The sequence below is a fragment of the Odontesthes bonariensis genome, chromosome 22 (assembly GCF_027942865.1).
Source record: "Odontesthes bonariensis isolate fOdoBon6 chromosome 22, fOdoBon6.hap1, whole genome shotgun sequence".
NCBI lineage: Eukaryota > Metazoa > Chordata > Actinopteri > Atheriniformes > Atherinopsidae > Odontesthes > Odontesthes bonariensis.
In genome coordinates, this window is record NC_134527.1 from 14,492,510 (window position 1) to 14,505,620 (window position 13,111).

The 13,111-nt window shown below is 43.4% G+C and overlaps 1 protein-coding gene across 1 annotated transcript in view; it reads left to right on the forward strand.

Moving 5' to 3' along the window:
- The window catches only part of uhrf2 (ubiquitin like with PHD and ring finger domains 2), a 34,779-nt gene extending 21,681 nt beyond the window's left edge, over positions 1–13,098 (forward strand). Inside the window, exons 4-16 of the mRNA XM_075455904.1 lie at positions 255–473; positions 594–703; positions 868–1,054; positions 3,423–3,546; positions 5,135–5,242; positions 5,359–5,463; positions 5,584–5,690; positions 5,838–6,000; positions 6,280–6,417; positions 7,135–7,369; positions 7,614–7,762; positions 7,930–8,028; positions 8,121–13,098. Of these exons, the coding sequence (XP_075312019.1) occupies positions 255–473; positions 594–703; positions 868–1,054; positions 3,423–3,546; positions 5,135–5,242; positions 5,359–5,463; positions 5,584–5,690; positions 5,838–6,000; positions 6,280–6,417; positions 7,135–7,369; positions 7,614–7,762; positions 7,930–8,028; positions 8,121–8,267 (1,891 nt within the window). The 3' untranslated portion in view covers positions 8,268–13,098. The remainder of the gene's footprint in view (positions 1–254; positions 474–593; positions 704–867; positions 1,055–3,422; positions 3,547–5,134; positions 5,243–5,358; positions 5,464–5,583; positions 5,691–5,837; positions 6,001–6,279; positions 6,418–7,134; positions 7,370–7,613; positions 7,763–7,929; positions 8,029–8,120) is intronic.
- The last annotated feature ends 13 nt before the right edge of the window (positions 13,099–13,111 follow it).

A 13,111-nucleotide genomic window follows, 5' to 3' on the forward strand; every position in this document is an offset into this window, starting at 1 on the left:
CCCCGAGGATACTTTTGTTGTCAACCATTCTGTGACGTCTTAACTTTTCCCCTGACAATGTATAATGTGGTTACAGCAGCACGTCAGCAACGTGCATGCAGCTGTTCTGAAATGCACAGTGGTGGATCCCTTTCTGAAAGGTTTAACCATGCATGAAGTACCTTCTCTAGAACCGTACTGACAGCGCTGTGGAAATATGTCAGTGACAACAGGAAGATTGCATACTTTATGTCTAAGCCATTTCCCTCTCCCAGTTATCCAGAGAATGGCGTGGTGGAGATGCGAGCGGTAGATGTACGACCACGTGCCAGGACCCTGCTGCGGTGGGACCAGCTCCAGACGGGGATGCATGTGATGGTCAACTACAACATGGAGACACCAGAAGAGAGGGGCTTCTGGTTTGACGCAGAGATTTTGACTCTTAATCAAACCTCCCGTACCAACAAGGAGCTCAGAGTCAATATCCTCCTGGGGTGAGGAGTGCGGGGGATGTAGCTGGAAGATTGTGGTTTGATTTTAGACAAAAGAGTATTTTTTGATTTTCTGTCGTTATGTCTTAGTGCCTCTGCCTTTGCCACTATGTCTCCCCCTAGGGGTCCTGGAGATGTAATCGGAGATTGTAAGGTTCAGTTTCTAGATGAAATCTACCAGGTGGAGAAACCAGGAGCTCGTCCGCTCTCAGTTGCAGATGGACAGTTTAAACGTATGAACCCGATCTCACACACACTCGAACTCGGTGTTGAAATCATGCCACACCTGCTGACATTGGTTCTCAACGCATACTGATGTGCAGCATTACCGTGTTATCTTTCTGTTCGTACATGTACAAGCATGTGTGGCTGTTTCTTCCTTTGTTTGTGGCTCCAGGGAAGAGCGGGCCAGAGTGCAAGCACTGCAAGGCCGACCCCGACGCGGAGTGTCGATTCTGCTCCTGCTGTGTGTGCGGTGGGAAGCAGGATGCGCACATGCAGCTGCTGTGTGATGAGTGCAACATGGCGTTCCACATCTACTGCCTCAACCCGCCACTGGCCACCATCCCAGATGATGAAGACTGGTGAGAAAGAGAGAGAGTATTGCTCAGCAATTAGCCACACAGTTCTGCAGTTCGCAGTCATTTTAGAATTGCCGATTAATGAGGTTCAGTTTGGGCTGAAGTGTATTTACACAGTCATTAAGTCAAGATTGAAGTTAAAATCAATGTAGAATAACGACATTATGCACTCGCAGGTGGCAGTTTATCTAATGCTTGACTTTGAATGTCTTCTTGGCACACAGAAAGGAGTGTAGAATACTAAATATAGAAATGCAACCCTTTTTTTATTTTTTTTATTTTTTTTTGCGATTCAGTTCAATACTTTATTAATCCCCAGAGGGAAATTATATTGCACCTATATGCATTATTAATAAAGATATGCTATTGTTAGAGAAAGATAACAGAAAGAAAAAACAGAAATCAGCTGACAAACATTTAGAGGGTTGAAATGTCACAGAGAGGTGTGGTAGAAATCTTCAGATTGCCACCAAGTGTTGAGATGTTGTTCGTAATACAGAGGAACTGTTTTAGTTGACAACACAGACAGGAACTTACAGCCAGCAGTTAAAAATCTGGGGTGCAGATTGCAAGCTCCTTCTTAGTGGCATGTCCAGGATTACACAATCTGTCGTTGAACGAGCACTGTAACTGTAATCCCCCCCCCACCCCCCCCCACCCCCCCCCCCCCCCACCCCACCCTCCTTCACTTTTACCTCTCCGTCCGCCCGTATAGTCTAAAAGCTGCAACTAGAGAGTCGTTACTGCAGCCGTGTCTCGGTGAATAAAATAATATTGCCTTCCTAATCTTTCTGCTGTGTCCTCATCGGGGCTCCATGCTCTTTAATTTTACCCCCCAGTGATTTTAGCAGGTACTGTTGTCACTGAGAGGAAGACCCCCCCCCCTCTCTCTCTACTTTTCTGCTTTAGCTCCCACAGTATTAAAAATAAATTTAACAGTAAAAATGCTGAAAAAGTGCAGTTCAACCTGCTCTGAGATATACTGGTAATCCAAATGGGAAACGGAGGGCTGTCGGTGTCGAAGAAAATAATTTGTTCTTTATTTAATTGCACGTTAGAGAGGAGGTTAAGAAAGTTGATGGAAAACAAATTCCCACTCGGTGGGGGGGGGGGTTCCTGGTCTGATGTCCAGTACTGGATTGTGGGTCCAAGGTATTTTTTTTGATTGATTGGTAATTGGTCACTGAGTACACCTCAACTCTCAGTCTTTGTTGTTTTATGTCAACAGCAGCGTTCCACTTGTGGTAATTGTGGAGCACGTCGCATACTAATGCAGACAGCATAACCGAAACTATTTCTCAATTGCTGTGGATCTATTCACATGTTATTGATTATAAAAACACAGCAAGTATTTTCCTTGAATGAATCAAACAACTGCAAATCAACTGTGTCAATGGATGAGTGGGAGAGGGCCCGATCGAGTGATGATATGAGACAGACGACACATGCATTCACTGACATTAGAGAACAGTTTTTTTTGTTTTTTTTTAATATTATATGCCTATTTCAAGGTATTCTTTTTATTTTTTTCTGTCTTAGCTGCCCCAGTTTTCTTTTCTTTTTGTGTAAAAAGAAAGGAAAACTTTGCTTTTTTACCCTGTCATTTCTATTAAATTGTTGTCAAAATCATTTAAAGTTTGCGCTGCACATTGCACCATCTTTAAGAATTTTCTGTAAAGACATTTGCGTCTTTTTTTTCCTTTAAAAAAAAAAAAAAAACAGTTGGCAAAAGAAAAAAAAAAACCTAGTTGCACTGTGAACGGCCGACAACAAGTACAGAATACTCATGAATACATGGCGGGCTGAAGGGTGGTGCGGTGGTTAGCACCGTCACTTCACAGCAAGAGGGTTCCAGGTTCAATTCCTGGCTGGGGCCGTTCTGCGTGGAGTTTGCATGTTCTCCCTGTGTAAGCACGTTAGGTTGATTGGTGACTCTAAATTGTCCCCTAGGTGTGAGTGTGAGCGCCCAGCCACTGGGGAGTGGTTTTTCTATTTCTAGGGAGTGTATTTCTAGTGCCGGTCCCAAGCCTGGATAAATGTTGAGGGTTGCGTCAGGAAGGGCATCCGGCGTAAAACGTGCCAAATCTGTGATGCGAGATCGACTCGCTGTGGCGACCCCTGTATAAGGGAGAGGCCGAAAGAGGAAGAAGGCTCATGGCCTTTAGAGGGGGTTAGAAAATTTAGGTTTGGGTTAATCCCTAACATTAATAACCACCGTTCGATGTGAACATTCTGTTTCAGTCTGACTCCATTCGTAATGTCAATGTCTGTGTCAGAAGGGGGCCGAAATGTGCTTTGGATTTTGTGAGACAGTTAAAAAAAAAAAAATAGAAAAATAATATGCTAAAGTGATTTCCTCTTGTTTTGCCAGGTACTGTCCAACCTGTAAAAACGACACCAGCGAAGTTGTCAAGGCCGGCGAGAAGCTCAAAGCCAGCAAGAAGAAAGCCAAAATGCCTTCGGCTACAACTGAGAGTCAAAGGGACTGGGGAAAGGTGAGACTTCCCTCGGGCTTACAGAGCCTGAGAAGAGGGTCTTTTCTCTTCCCTTCGTATGTCGTCGAAGAAGCAACTGCTAAGTGGATGAGTATGAATGCCTTCTGTCTCGAACGCTTTTCACCAGTATCTTTTCCAGGTTGTTTTCTTACCAAAATTCACTAAATTGAATTGAAAATGCTCCTGCTTTTTTTGCGCTGGAAACGCAGGGACGAGAAATGAAAGAAACTTTTCCCAGCTCCATCGCTTTCAGCTGGCAGTAGACTCTTAAAAACTGAATAATCAGATTACTGAAGGTATTTCATAGTCATGTGTCAGCGTTTTTGAAATGCTACATTCTTCCAATAGAACTTTCGAGCAGGACTTTGGGCTGTCTGCTAAACAACATGAGAAAATATTTGACTTGAGATAAGTATACCACAGCTTCAGGCTTTGCATTCAAAACCCTCTAAAATCCAGGCATCACATTTACATACAAGTACCAATTTGAAACTGTTCAGTGGCTCGTAAAAGAAAACCGACCCAATTTGAATGGAAAGCACCGTCAAGTTGTAGTGGTACAACTGTTTTTTGGCCAGCCGTAAACCATTTTTTCACTACGCTTAATCGTACTTTTTTTTGTCAAAGGTTTCCCGAGGACATCGCAACTTACTCGCATCCGTTTTTGATATGGTCAGAATCTACTTAACTTTAGATCAAGTGGCTGAGTTCCTCAATAATCGTGGTCCGAGTCATTAGACACTTGCATTAGTAGGATTATCGTCTGATACTGATCATTAAAATGTTCTTTCATTAAAACATGACTAACGAACCTCCTCATAAACCTCCTTTCTTTTTCCTTTCCTCTGTGTTAAAGAGGCCACAAGCTGAGAAATTGCTTTATAACTGTTTACTTGGCAAAAACTTCAACCATATAATTTGAGCTCCCGAGGCAAAAAACAAAACAAAAACGAGTGTATTTTTAAATTAGTTTTTTTCTTTTTTCAAGAGTTTCTGCTCAAAGCATAATGTTCGATATTTTCCTAAAATCTCCTCAGACTCCTGTCATGGCAACAGTTTTGAGAAAGTGCGTGGATCATTTCCATCCTGGCCGTGCTGTCTCCCTGACGCTCTGCTCCATGGTGTAATGTGAACAATGCCATTAAGCATAACTTAGCCACTTTCCTGGAACTGCCAATGGAAAATAACTCCTTTCTTTACCAGAATGCTCCCTTTTTCTGTGGACTAATTGAAAACAGCCCAGCTTGTGTGCTTGGGCACATTTTAGTGCTGTGAGTCACGCAGCATTCATGCTTGACTTTAATATTATCACAACTTTAACGTCCCATCGAATAAAAAAGCTTTTGCTTTGCTGAAGCTTCATTGCATTCTCACTGTAGAACTCATTTGTACCAGCTAAATGAGGTGCCATCCTCTCTTAAAGTTTAAAATACTTTGTCCTGAAGAAGTCACCGCAGGTGTTGCTTAATTTTATACACTCATGGCCACCCTGGTCTTAAACGAAGGAAAGAAATACCATGTAAGGATCTTTGCACTGATTTTACCCTTGAAGTCTGAATTGTTGACGTCTGACTCGGTGTAATTGCAGGGTATGGCCTGTGTGGGGCGCACTAAAGAATGCACAATCGTTCCCTCGAACCACTACGGACCTATTCCCGGTGTTCCTGTTGGAACCACCTGGAAATTCAGAGTACAGGTTAGCAGTTTTTTTTTTTTTTTTTTTACAGTCTACAGACTGAAAGAAACTCGAGCAGTTTTTATTTTCTCATCCGACGCTTCCGTTCGTCTCTCTGCTGTTATCCCCTCCCTCAGGTGAGCGAGGCAGGCGTTCACAGGCCACACGTCGGCGGCATCCACGGGCGCAGCAACGATGGCTCCTACTCACTGGTGTTAGCTGGAGGCTTCGAGGATGAAGTGGTGGGTTTGTACTCTTGCTATTTCACCTTGGCTGCCCTTCTGTTGAGCCACATGTGAAGGGATGTGTGCCTCGCCACCCTTTGCTGACCTCTGTGTTATGGTGACTCTGATCTGTGGTAGGACCGGGGAGATGAGTTCACCTACACGGGCAGCGGGGGTCGTGACCTCTCCGGAAACAAACGAATCGGAGAGCACTGTTTTGATCAAACCCTGACTCACATGAATAGGTATGACACTTGAAAAACGACCATTAGAAGAGCAAAATTTTGATATTAGAACCTCGATGACCCATGTGAACGCTTAACTTTTTTTGATGATTACTCTTACACTTGATGAGGAAACTTCTGTTTTGACTTGGCTCCTGACCTCTGCAGGGCGCTGGCCTTAAACTGCGATGCACCTTTGAATGACAAGGACGGAGCAGAGTCCAGGAACTGGCGGGCGGGAAAACCAGTGAGAGTGGTGCGCAGCTCCAAAGGTCGACGTATCAGCAAGTACGCTCCAGATGAAGGAAACCGCTATGATGGGATTTACAAGGTACAACCAAGTGTTGAGCTTTGAAATCAAATGCGCTTACTCCAAGTGACAGCTCTTAGAGTTCAGAGAAAATATTGCCAATACAGAGGCGCGATCAAACATGAGTGTATATAGTATGGTTGTTTGAAAGGCTACTATCAACTACAGTCATGTGGGATCATGCAGCGCAGCACACTAAATGTTAATCAACAGCTCTTTGATTCTGCATTCTCTCATGACTCGAAAGCGGCTCCTTTGTGGATCGAATTTAATGCTGTTTGTGGTTGTGGTGGCTCACAGGTGGTAAAATACTGGCCAGAGATTGGAAAATGTGGTTATTTGGTGTGGAGGTACCTGCTGAGACGGGATGACCTGGAACCAGCGCCGTGGACACCTGAAGGACTGGAGAGGATCAAAAAACTGGGCATCGCTGTTCAGGTTAGGCGGCTTTTTAGAGCTGTAGCTCTCAGCCTTTTATCTTCGAAAACCCCTCATTTGTATGTATAAAAGAAACCTGCCAAGCCCGAGAGGATAAAGCATGCACGGGAGCACCCCGTTTGACATGTTTCCAACTCTGCAGTCCAGGGTTTTTTCTTCTCGTTGTGGAATGAATGTCCCTTTTTAATCAGAAACGCACCCATCAGCTGTTCGTACACAGCTGCAGATGCACTCAGTCAAGAATTCATTTGTTTCCTGTGATTCCATTAAAAAAAAAAAAAACGCACAACCAGCGTTACGTCAGTGTGTCCCATCAGCGCTTCATTCCGATACAGACTTGATAATCTTGTTAATATGTTTCATTTCATACACGCACACAAATCTGATTTTTACATATTCTGTGCCTCGCGCGCCCCCTGAGATGCTTGGACTGCAGGTTGGGAACCACTTCTTCAGAGTCGGTGCAGAACTTTGGGCGTATTATGTGCCGCAAGTCTTTTTACGAGCTTGCATTCACTGTATGTGTTTGCAAACAGGAAAATATGTGTCACGTACTTCAACTTTGCATTTGTTTCAATCAAACTCTACTGTCGACATCCATTTGGTGTTTCAGTTCCAATCTTTTAGAGCACGCATGTCTTCAGTTTTCAGAAACGGAAAACAAACAAACTGAGAAATAACCGAATAAGGTGTCTGTGGTAATGCCTCTTCCTGCAGTACCCACCAGGCTACTTGGCAGCCATGGCTAACAAAACAAAGAAAGAGGCCTGTGCCAGACCTGGTCGCGGCGGCCGCAGTAAGCACTATACCGGGAGGGGGAGGCCGCGGAGACAACGGAAGATCAAGGAGAAAGAGGAGAACGGCGAGGGAGCGGAGAATGAGCTTCCAGTGGCCAAGATGGAAGAGGAGGCCCCACAAAGTAACGGAGCGCAGAAGACAACCGGAGAGAGTGGTGGGTGCTTTTACAGATGATGCTCAAAGCAGGTCAGACAAGGTGTTGTGAGAAGAGCACAGGTGAGAACAGCGAGATCAGGGAAACTTCTTTAACAAGGCAACCAATTATCCACCAGGATCTTATTTCTAGCACTGTCGTACATGCTCTTTATTTTATTTTTATTTCCAATATATATGTTTGGTTTTTTTTAATCTCCAAAAGTACCTGCTGCTTTTTAAATCCCGTTGTGCATCTTTACCAGAAGTGTCACCAGCAGAAGAGCCTCCATCTAAACGTGTGAAGATAGAGGAGACCTTCCAGCTGTCAGAGCAGCAACAGCAGTTGATCCAAGAGGACACGGCCAACAAGAAGCTCTGGGACGAAGCCATGGAAAACCTTAAAGAGGGGCCGGTATGACACCATGGGCATCACATCAGAAACGCATCTAAGGGTCTTCAAAAGTTCAAACTTAGACCCTGACCACCTCTTTCCACTTTACTCGTCCATCTTTTTTTCCGTTCAGTTTGATTTTCTCTCCATAATTCCTGTTTGTTTTTTTTTTTGTTGTCCCGTCCAAGAATTTCCTGCGAAAGATGGAGCAGATCTTCATGTGCGTGTGCTGCCAGGAGCTTGCCTTCCAGCCCATCACCACCGTCTGCTCACACAACGTTTGCAAGGTATGCGTCACGCGCACCTTAGCGGAGTCATTTGTGCTTACTACTAAACAAAAATCCCTCCGTGTCATTCTCCTGGCCTCTTCCGTCCTCAGACTTGTCTCCAGCGGTCTTTCCGAGCGAAGGTGTACACCTGCCCCGCCTGCCGTCACGACTTGGGCAAGGACTATGTCATGACCCAAAACAAGATGCTTCAGATTCTGCTCGACCAGTTCTTTCCCGGCTACAGCAAGGGCCGATGAGGTCGAAATTACATTCATAAGTAGGATACGTACATACACGCACATAAGCATCCATTCTGTGCACCCTTGTATACCGTCAAGCACCTAGAGCTCCACTTTGAAATGCATTGCACTCACATAATGTACTTACCCACAGGCAAAAGTGTATTGCATATACAGCCATTTATGTATACAATCATTCATACACAAACAACCTCAGTAGGGACTGACCTCATCTGCTGAACTCGGACTGTCTCCATCAACATCACCAGCCTGAAATTCAAAATCAAAGACCAATTTGTTTTTTTACCTCCCCACACAAGCGGGCACAAACGCACAAAAAGCCCCCCCCTCCCAAAAAAAGCTCATATTCCCACCAACCACCCCCAGGTTTTAGCCCATGTTCTGTCAATTGTCCCCGCCCACCGTGTCGTCCGCTTCTTCCTTTAATTGACACGCAGCACGTTGCTCGAGTGCAAACGTATCCTTACATTTAAATTCCTGCCAACCTGTTTGCATTTTGTGTACCATGTATGCAGTTTTGCACCCAAACCCTGAGCAGATCTGATAGTTTTACTCAGTTGCCAAGACACAGAGCTCGGTGCTATAAGGGTTGGACTGAGAGATGCTCCCAAAGTTTCCCTGTTATGGCAAGGTAAAGTTAACACATTGTCTTATCTTAATGGAGCACTACATAAGTGACTCGTGCAGTAAACTTTTTTTTTTTTTTTTTTGTAGGCCTTTCAGGAGCGTTTGCTCGCGTCCTGCCAAGTGTTCATGTCACTTGGAATAATGCCACTGCTCCACCTTGAGCTAATAGGAATAACGAATGTCTCACCGGGGGTAACTTTCTGTGTATTGGCAGAGAACAGACCTTTGCAGCTGTGTCTTGTTTGTTTGGAGTGTTGGAAGTCCTCCTTAGGTTTAATATGGAGTTAGAAGAAGCATTTACTTGAGAAAAACACAAGGCTGGAGAACAGCTCAGCGGGGAAAATTTCAGGAATCTGCTCGAAATAAAATTTTCAGGTTTCTGGTTCCACTTCAATAGTCGGATGACCCGAGGTCGATCTTCTTCACACATCGGAGTGTGTTCTGGTATCTTCTTTTATCGACCAGCGAAATTCTCTCACATAAAAGGTAATAATTGGGAATTCACTGCAATGCCGTGAAATGCTTGAAAAACCTTGGATGGGCTGCCTGCAGGTTTCTTCAATGGGGGCACGCTGTGGTTGTCCCTGGTGTTACCGAGCAACCACGATCGAGCAGGACTTTTCACAGAGTAAGTTAGCTCATATTGTTCCGTGCAGATATACATCTGCTATTGTCCAACTTGACAGAGGCAATGTCCACCGAAGAGCTCTGGGATTTCAGGATGAACTTCTTTTCTTTTTAAAGAACGTAGTCCGTTGGATGATTAGCATTCGTCAAATCCCATCCAGAGAGCCGAGACATGTCAAAGTTTGCAGGTGCCAAACCTCACAATCTGTAACAGACGGGCTTTCCAGTCTGCCGAATAGTGAGAGGCTCAGAAATACCTTTAGTGTGATCAGTCTGCTCTCTGTCCAGCCCGGGGACGGACAGAGATGGAGAAGAGTGCCTTGCAGGGCTTTCAGCACCAAAAGTTAGCATTCAGCAGCTAATCAGTTTTACATTCTCAGTTCCAGTCAGAAGTAATGGATTTAAAATGATCATTTTACACCATTTTTTATTCGGCTAACTTTTGGTTGCACTGCCGGTGTTAAAGTAGTGTTAAATATTTGAAGTTGTCTTTTGTTAAAGAAGACATTGTTACTGTTTTAGTTGTTTAATCTCTCCTTCAGCGCGGTATATAGCTTTTTTTTTTTATTTCTTTTTGTTTCGTGCATGTTAAAGGAGACTTTTGTAGACACTGCTGAGCTGCCTGAAGTCATTTACGTATCCACATCTCCATGAAACATGCCTGCATGATGCATGCTTTGTGCCTAGTTTGACGTGCTTTCAAAGAAGAATGAGCAGCGGCCTAGCGCTTCACAGTTTTACAGCATACTCTACCTACTTTAGAGTAGCCCCTAAATAAAACCACAAACCTGTAAATTAGAGACTCATTGAATGTTAAAGAACAAGTACTTGTATACTAGTATAGCACTTTTATACTTAAGTCTGGCTGAAGTACATTATGTATTTCCAGATATGTTTTAATTGGGGGAAGAAAAAGGAAAAAAAAAAAAACCTGGGACAAAACGTGACATCATGGACTCCGTTACCTTATCAAATCATGCACTTTGTGGTTGTGTTCAGGAGCCTGAGAGATGTCTGCTAAAGGAAAAGCGCACACTCAAAATGAACACTTTCTAAAGTGTTACAGTACAGAAATGTTACAAGTATTGTGGAGATTGTTATTGATTATTAGCTGTGCTGAGTTGGTCTCAAGCAGGCAAGATCGTACAAGAGAAGAGCTGTAGAGCTGACGAGGTTGAAGGCCTAAGTGACAGAGGACGACACTTTTGTTTTTGTTTGTTGTTCTCGTTTTTCTTTCGTGACCGTTTTCCTGGCTCAAAAAGAGTTGGGCAGGCCATAGATCAGCTGGCCTATCATGCAACAGTTTGTGGCCCCCAATAAAAGAGATAAAAGGAAAGGCAGATGTGAACTCGATGAAAACGAGATGCGTTTGATCCTTAGGTGATGCGCACAAAACAGTTCATACATTTACTTCTCTTAAAATGTGGGAACAAAGCTTAAAACCATCTCTTGACTGTAACCACTTACTTTTAGTAAGAGAAAAGACTTATATGGATCCGTTCTATAAGACGAGTAAAACTACACAACTAAAAGAACTGTAAGGACAACATGATTGAGATTCATAATCTGTCAAAAAAAAGTTTAAATTTTTATCTTCCCTATTATCGTTTTGATTCACTTAGATTCCCAACCCGTCCCCCCAATGCATTTAAAGCTCAGTTGTAGTTTTTAGCGCCACATAGTGATAACATAGTGGCAGCTGGTGACGTAAAAGCTCTGCAGCTTCACTCATGTGTTTAATTGTTTCTACTGCTCAGAGTGATTGGACGTCATCGAACGCATCGCTCGCTGCATACAGATGCCTCTTTGACCAATGCAGCTTTCAATTCTACACATCAAATGTCTTGGGGTTATTTTTGGTAATTCGGAGCAGCTGAGACATATTTCCAGCTATAATTGTGCTGATATGGTACTTTAAAATGTCCTGGGTTGGCAGGCCTGAGAGGAACCAAACCAAACCAAACACGCCGTGGAGAGCAGCGGCACAGCCGCCACGATGTGGACAGAGGAGTGCTGCGGTGCAGAGAACATCCGTGTTGGTTTTTCGTGGGAAACCGTGGCCCTTGTTCAACACCATAGTCATGATTAAGTGGATCAGTCATGTTCCGTGCAAGGCTGAATTATAGCTGGGTTAATACATCGGTTTTGTTACCTTTTCTGTTGACATGCTGGTCAGAGCTGTGAGCTGTTCGTCCGACCCCGTCTCGTTCCTGGACCCCCCCCAACCAATCCATCCCCCTCTTTCATTGGCAGGCTGTTTGTTTGTTTGTGGTGACGTCCCTTTTTCTGTTCAGTCATTCAGGACTTTTTATTTTCCCTTCCTTTTTTTTTTTTCTTTAATGTTTTATTTTTATCAACAACATGCAAATACAAATGCTACTATGATCTTTAAAGCTAACTATGACGTGCATTACTTCTACTGTTGCTTAATCTTGTTTAGATCGTTTTCTTCCCGCTTGCTTGGCGAGCTAACGGCCCTTTCTTTCTCCGCTGTGACCTTTGCTCCCTCCTCCTCTCTTCCCCGCTGTCTCCTGCTCTTCCGTGAAAAAAACCTAGTCAGTACTAACAACTTTTAGAAGTCTTGTGGACGCTTGGCTTCCGTGCTGTGTTGTTTTTTATTTTTGATTGCACTCTTTTTGAAGAATAAAGTTTGAGAAATCACGTTTGGTTTTCCTAAAACGCTTAACTGTTTTATCTATGTCCATGCGCCCGTTTTTATTTCCCACCATTTTAGATGCTTCTTTTTCTATTTTAATCATTAAGTCATTTTTATGTTGGCATCCTCAAACATTTGCAGCAAACGCGTCGAGAAGTCTCATCGCTTCATATTGTGATCTGAAATTTTATACATGTCATAATAACAGTTGATATGTACCAATTAAATATTTGGATTCAAGAAAAAAAAGTCTTTTCCCTTTTCTTTTTTTTTTGTCATGTACAGATTTCACGTCTCTATTTCAGATGTTTACTCACGAAGTTGGAAGTTGACTTTTAAGCCCGCTGACGAGACTCTCCTCAGGTTAAATATGGAAATAATGAGGTGACAAACACACTGTGCAAATAAGAATCACAGATGCACTAATTGCTTTTATGTGCCTTTCATGAAACAAATATTTATTCGGGTATGAAGAAATTAAATCAAGAACATTTTGCGGAGGTCTAATTAACCAAACAAATTTCACCTTTGTGGGTATCCTAGTCTTTGAGCAAATTGTAAAAAACAGATACTAATATGCAAATATGGTGTTCCTCTTTAATGTGTCGGTGTTGTCATAATGTTTGAAGATATACTGTAAAGATTTAGATTGTTCCTGCTTTGTTTCCGTGCCGAGGCGCTGCACCTGGACATCTCGCACTCAGTGGTTGTGTGAAGTTGAGGATCCTGTGAAGCCCCCTGGTGGTAGGAAGTGACACTGAGCATAAGCCCCACTGCTTTTACAAGTTTCTCCATTTTCAGTTCGTGCAGACTGAGCTGCAGATGATTACACTGTGCGCCAATGACTGCATCATTTAGAAACTAAATTTAGCTAGATAAAAAAAAACTTGTGCTCTAATGTGTATGAATGGATTTTGATGCGTCCCCAGTA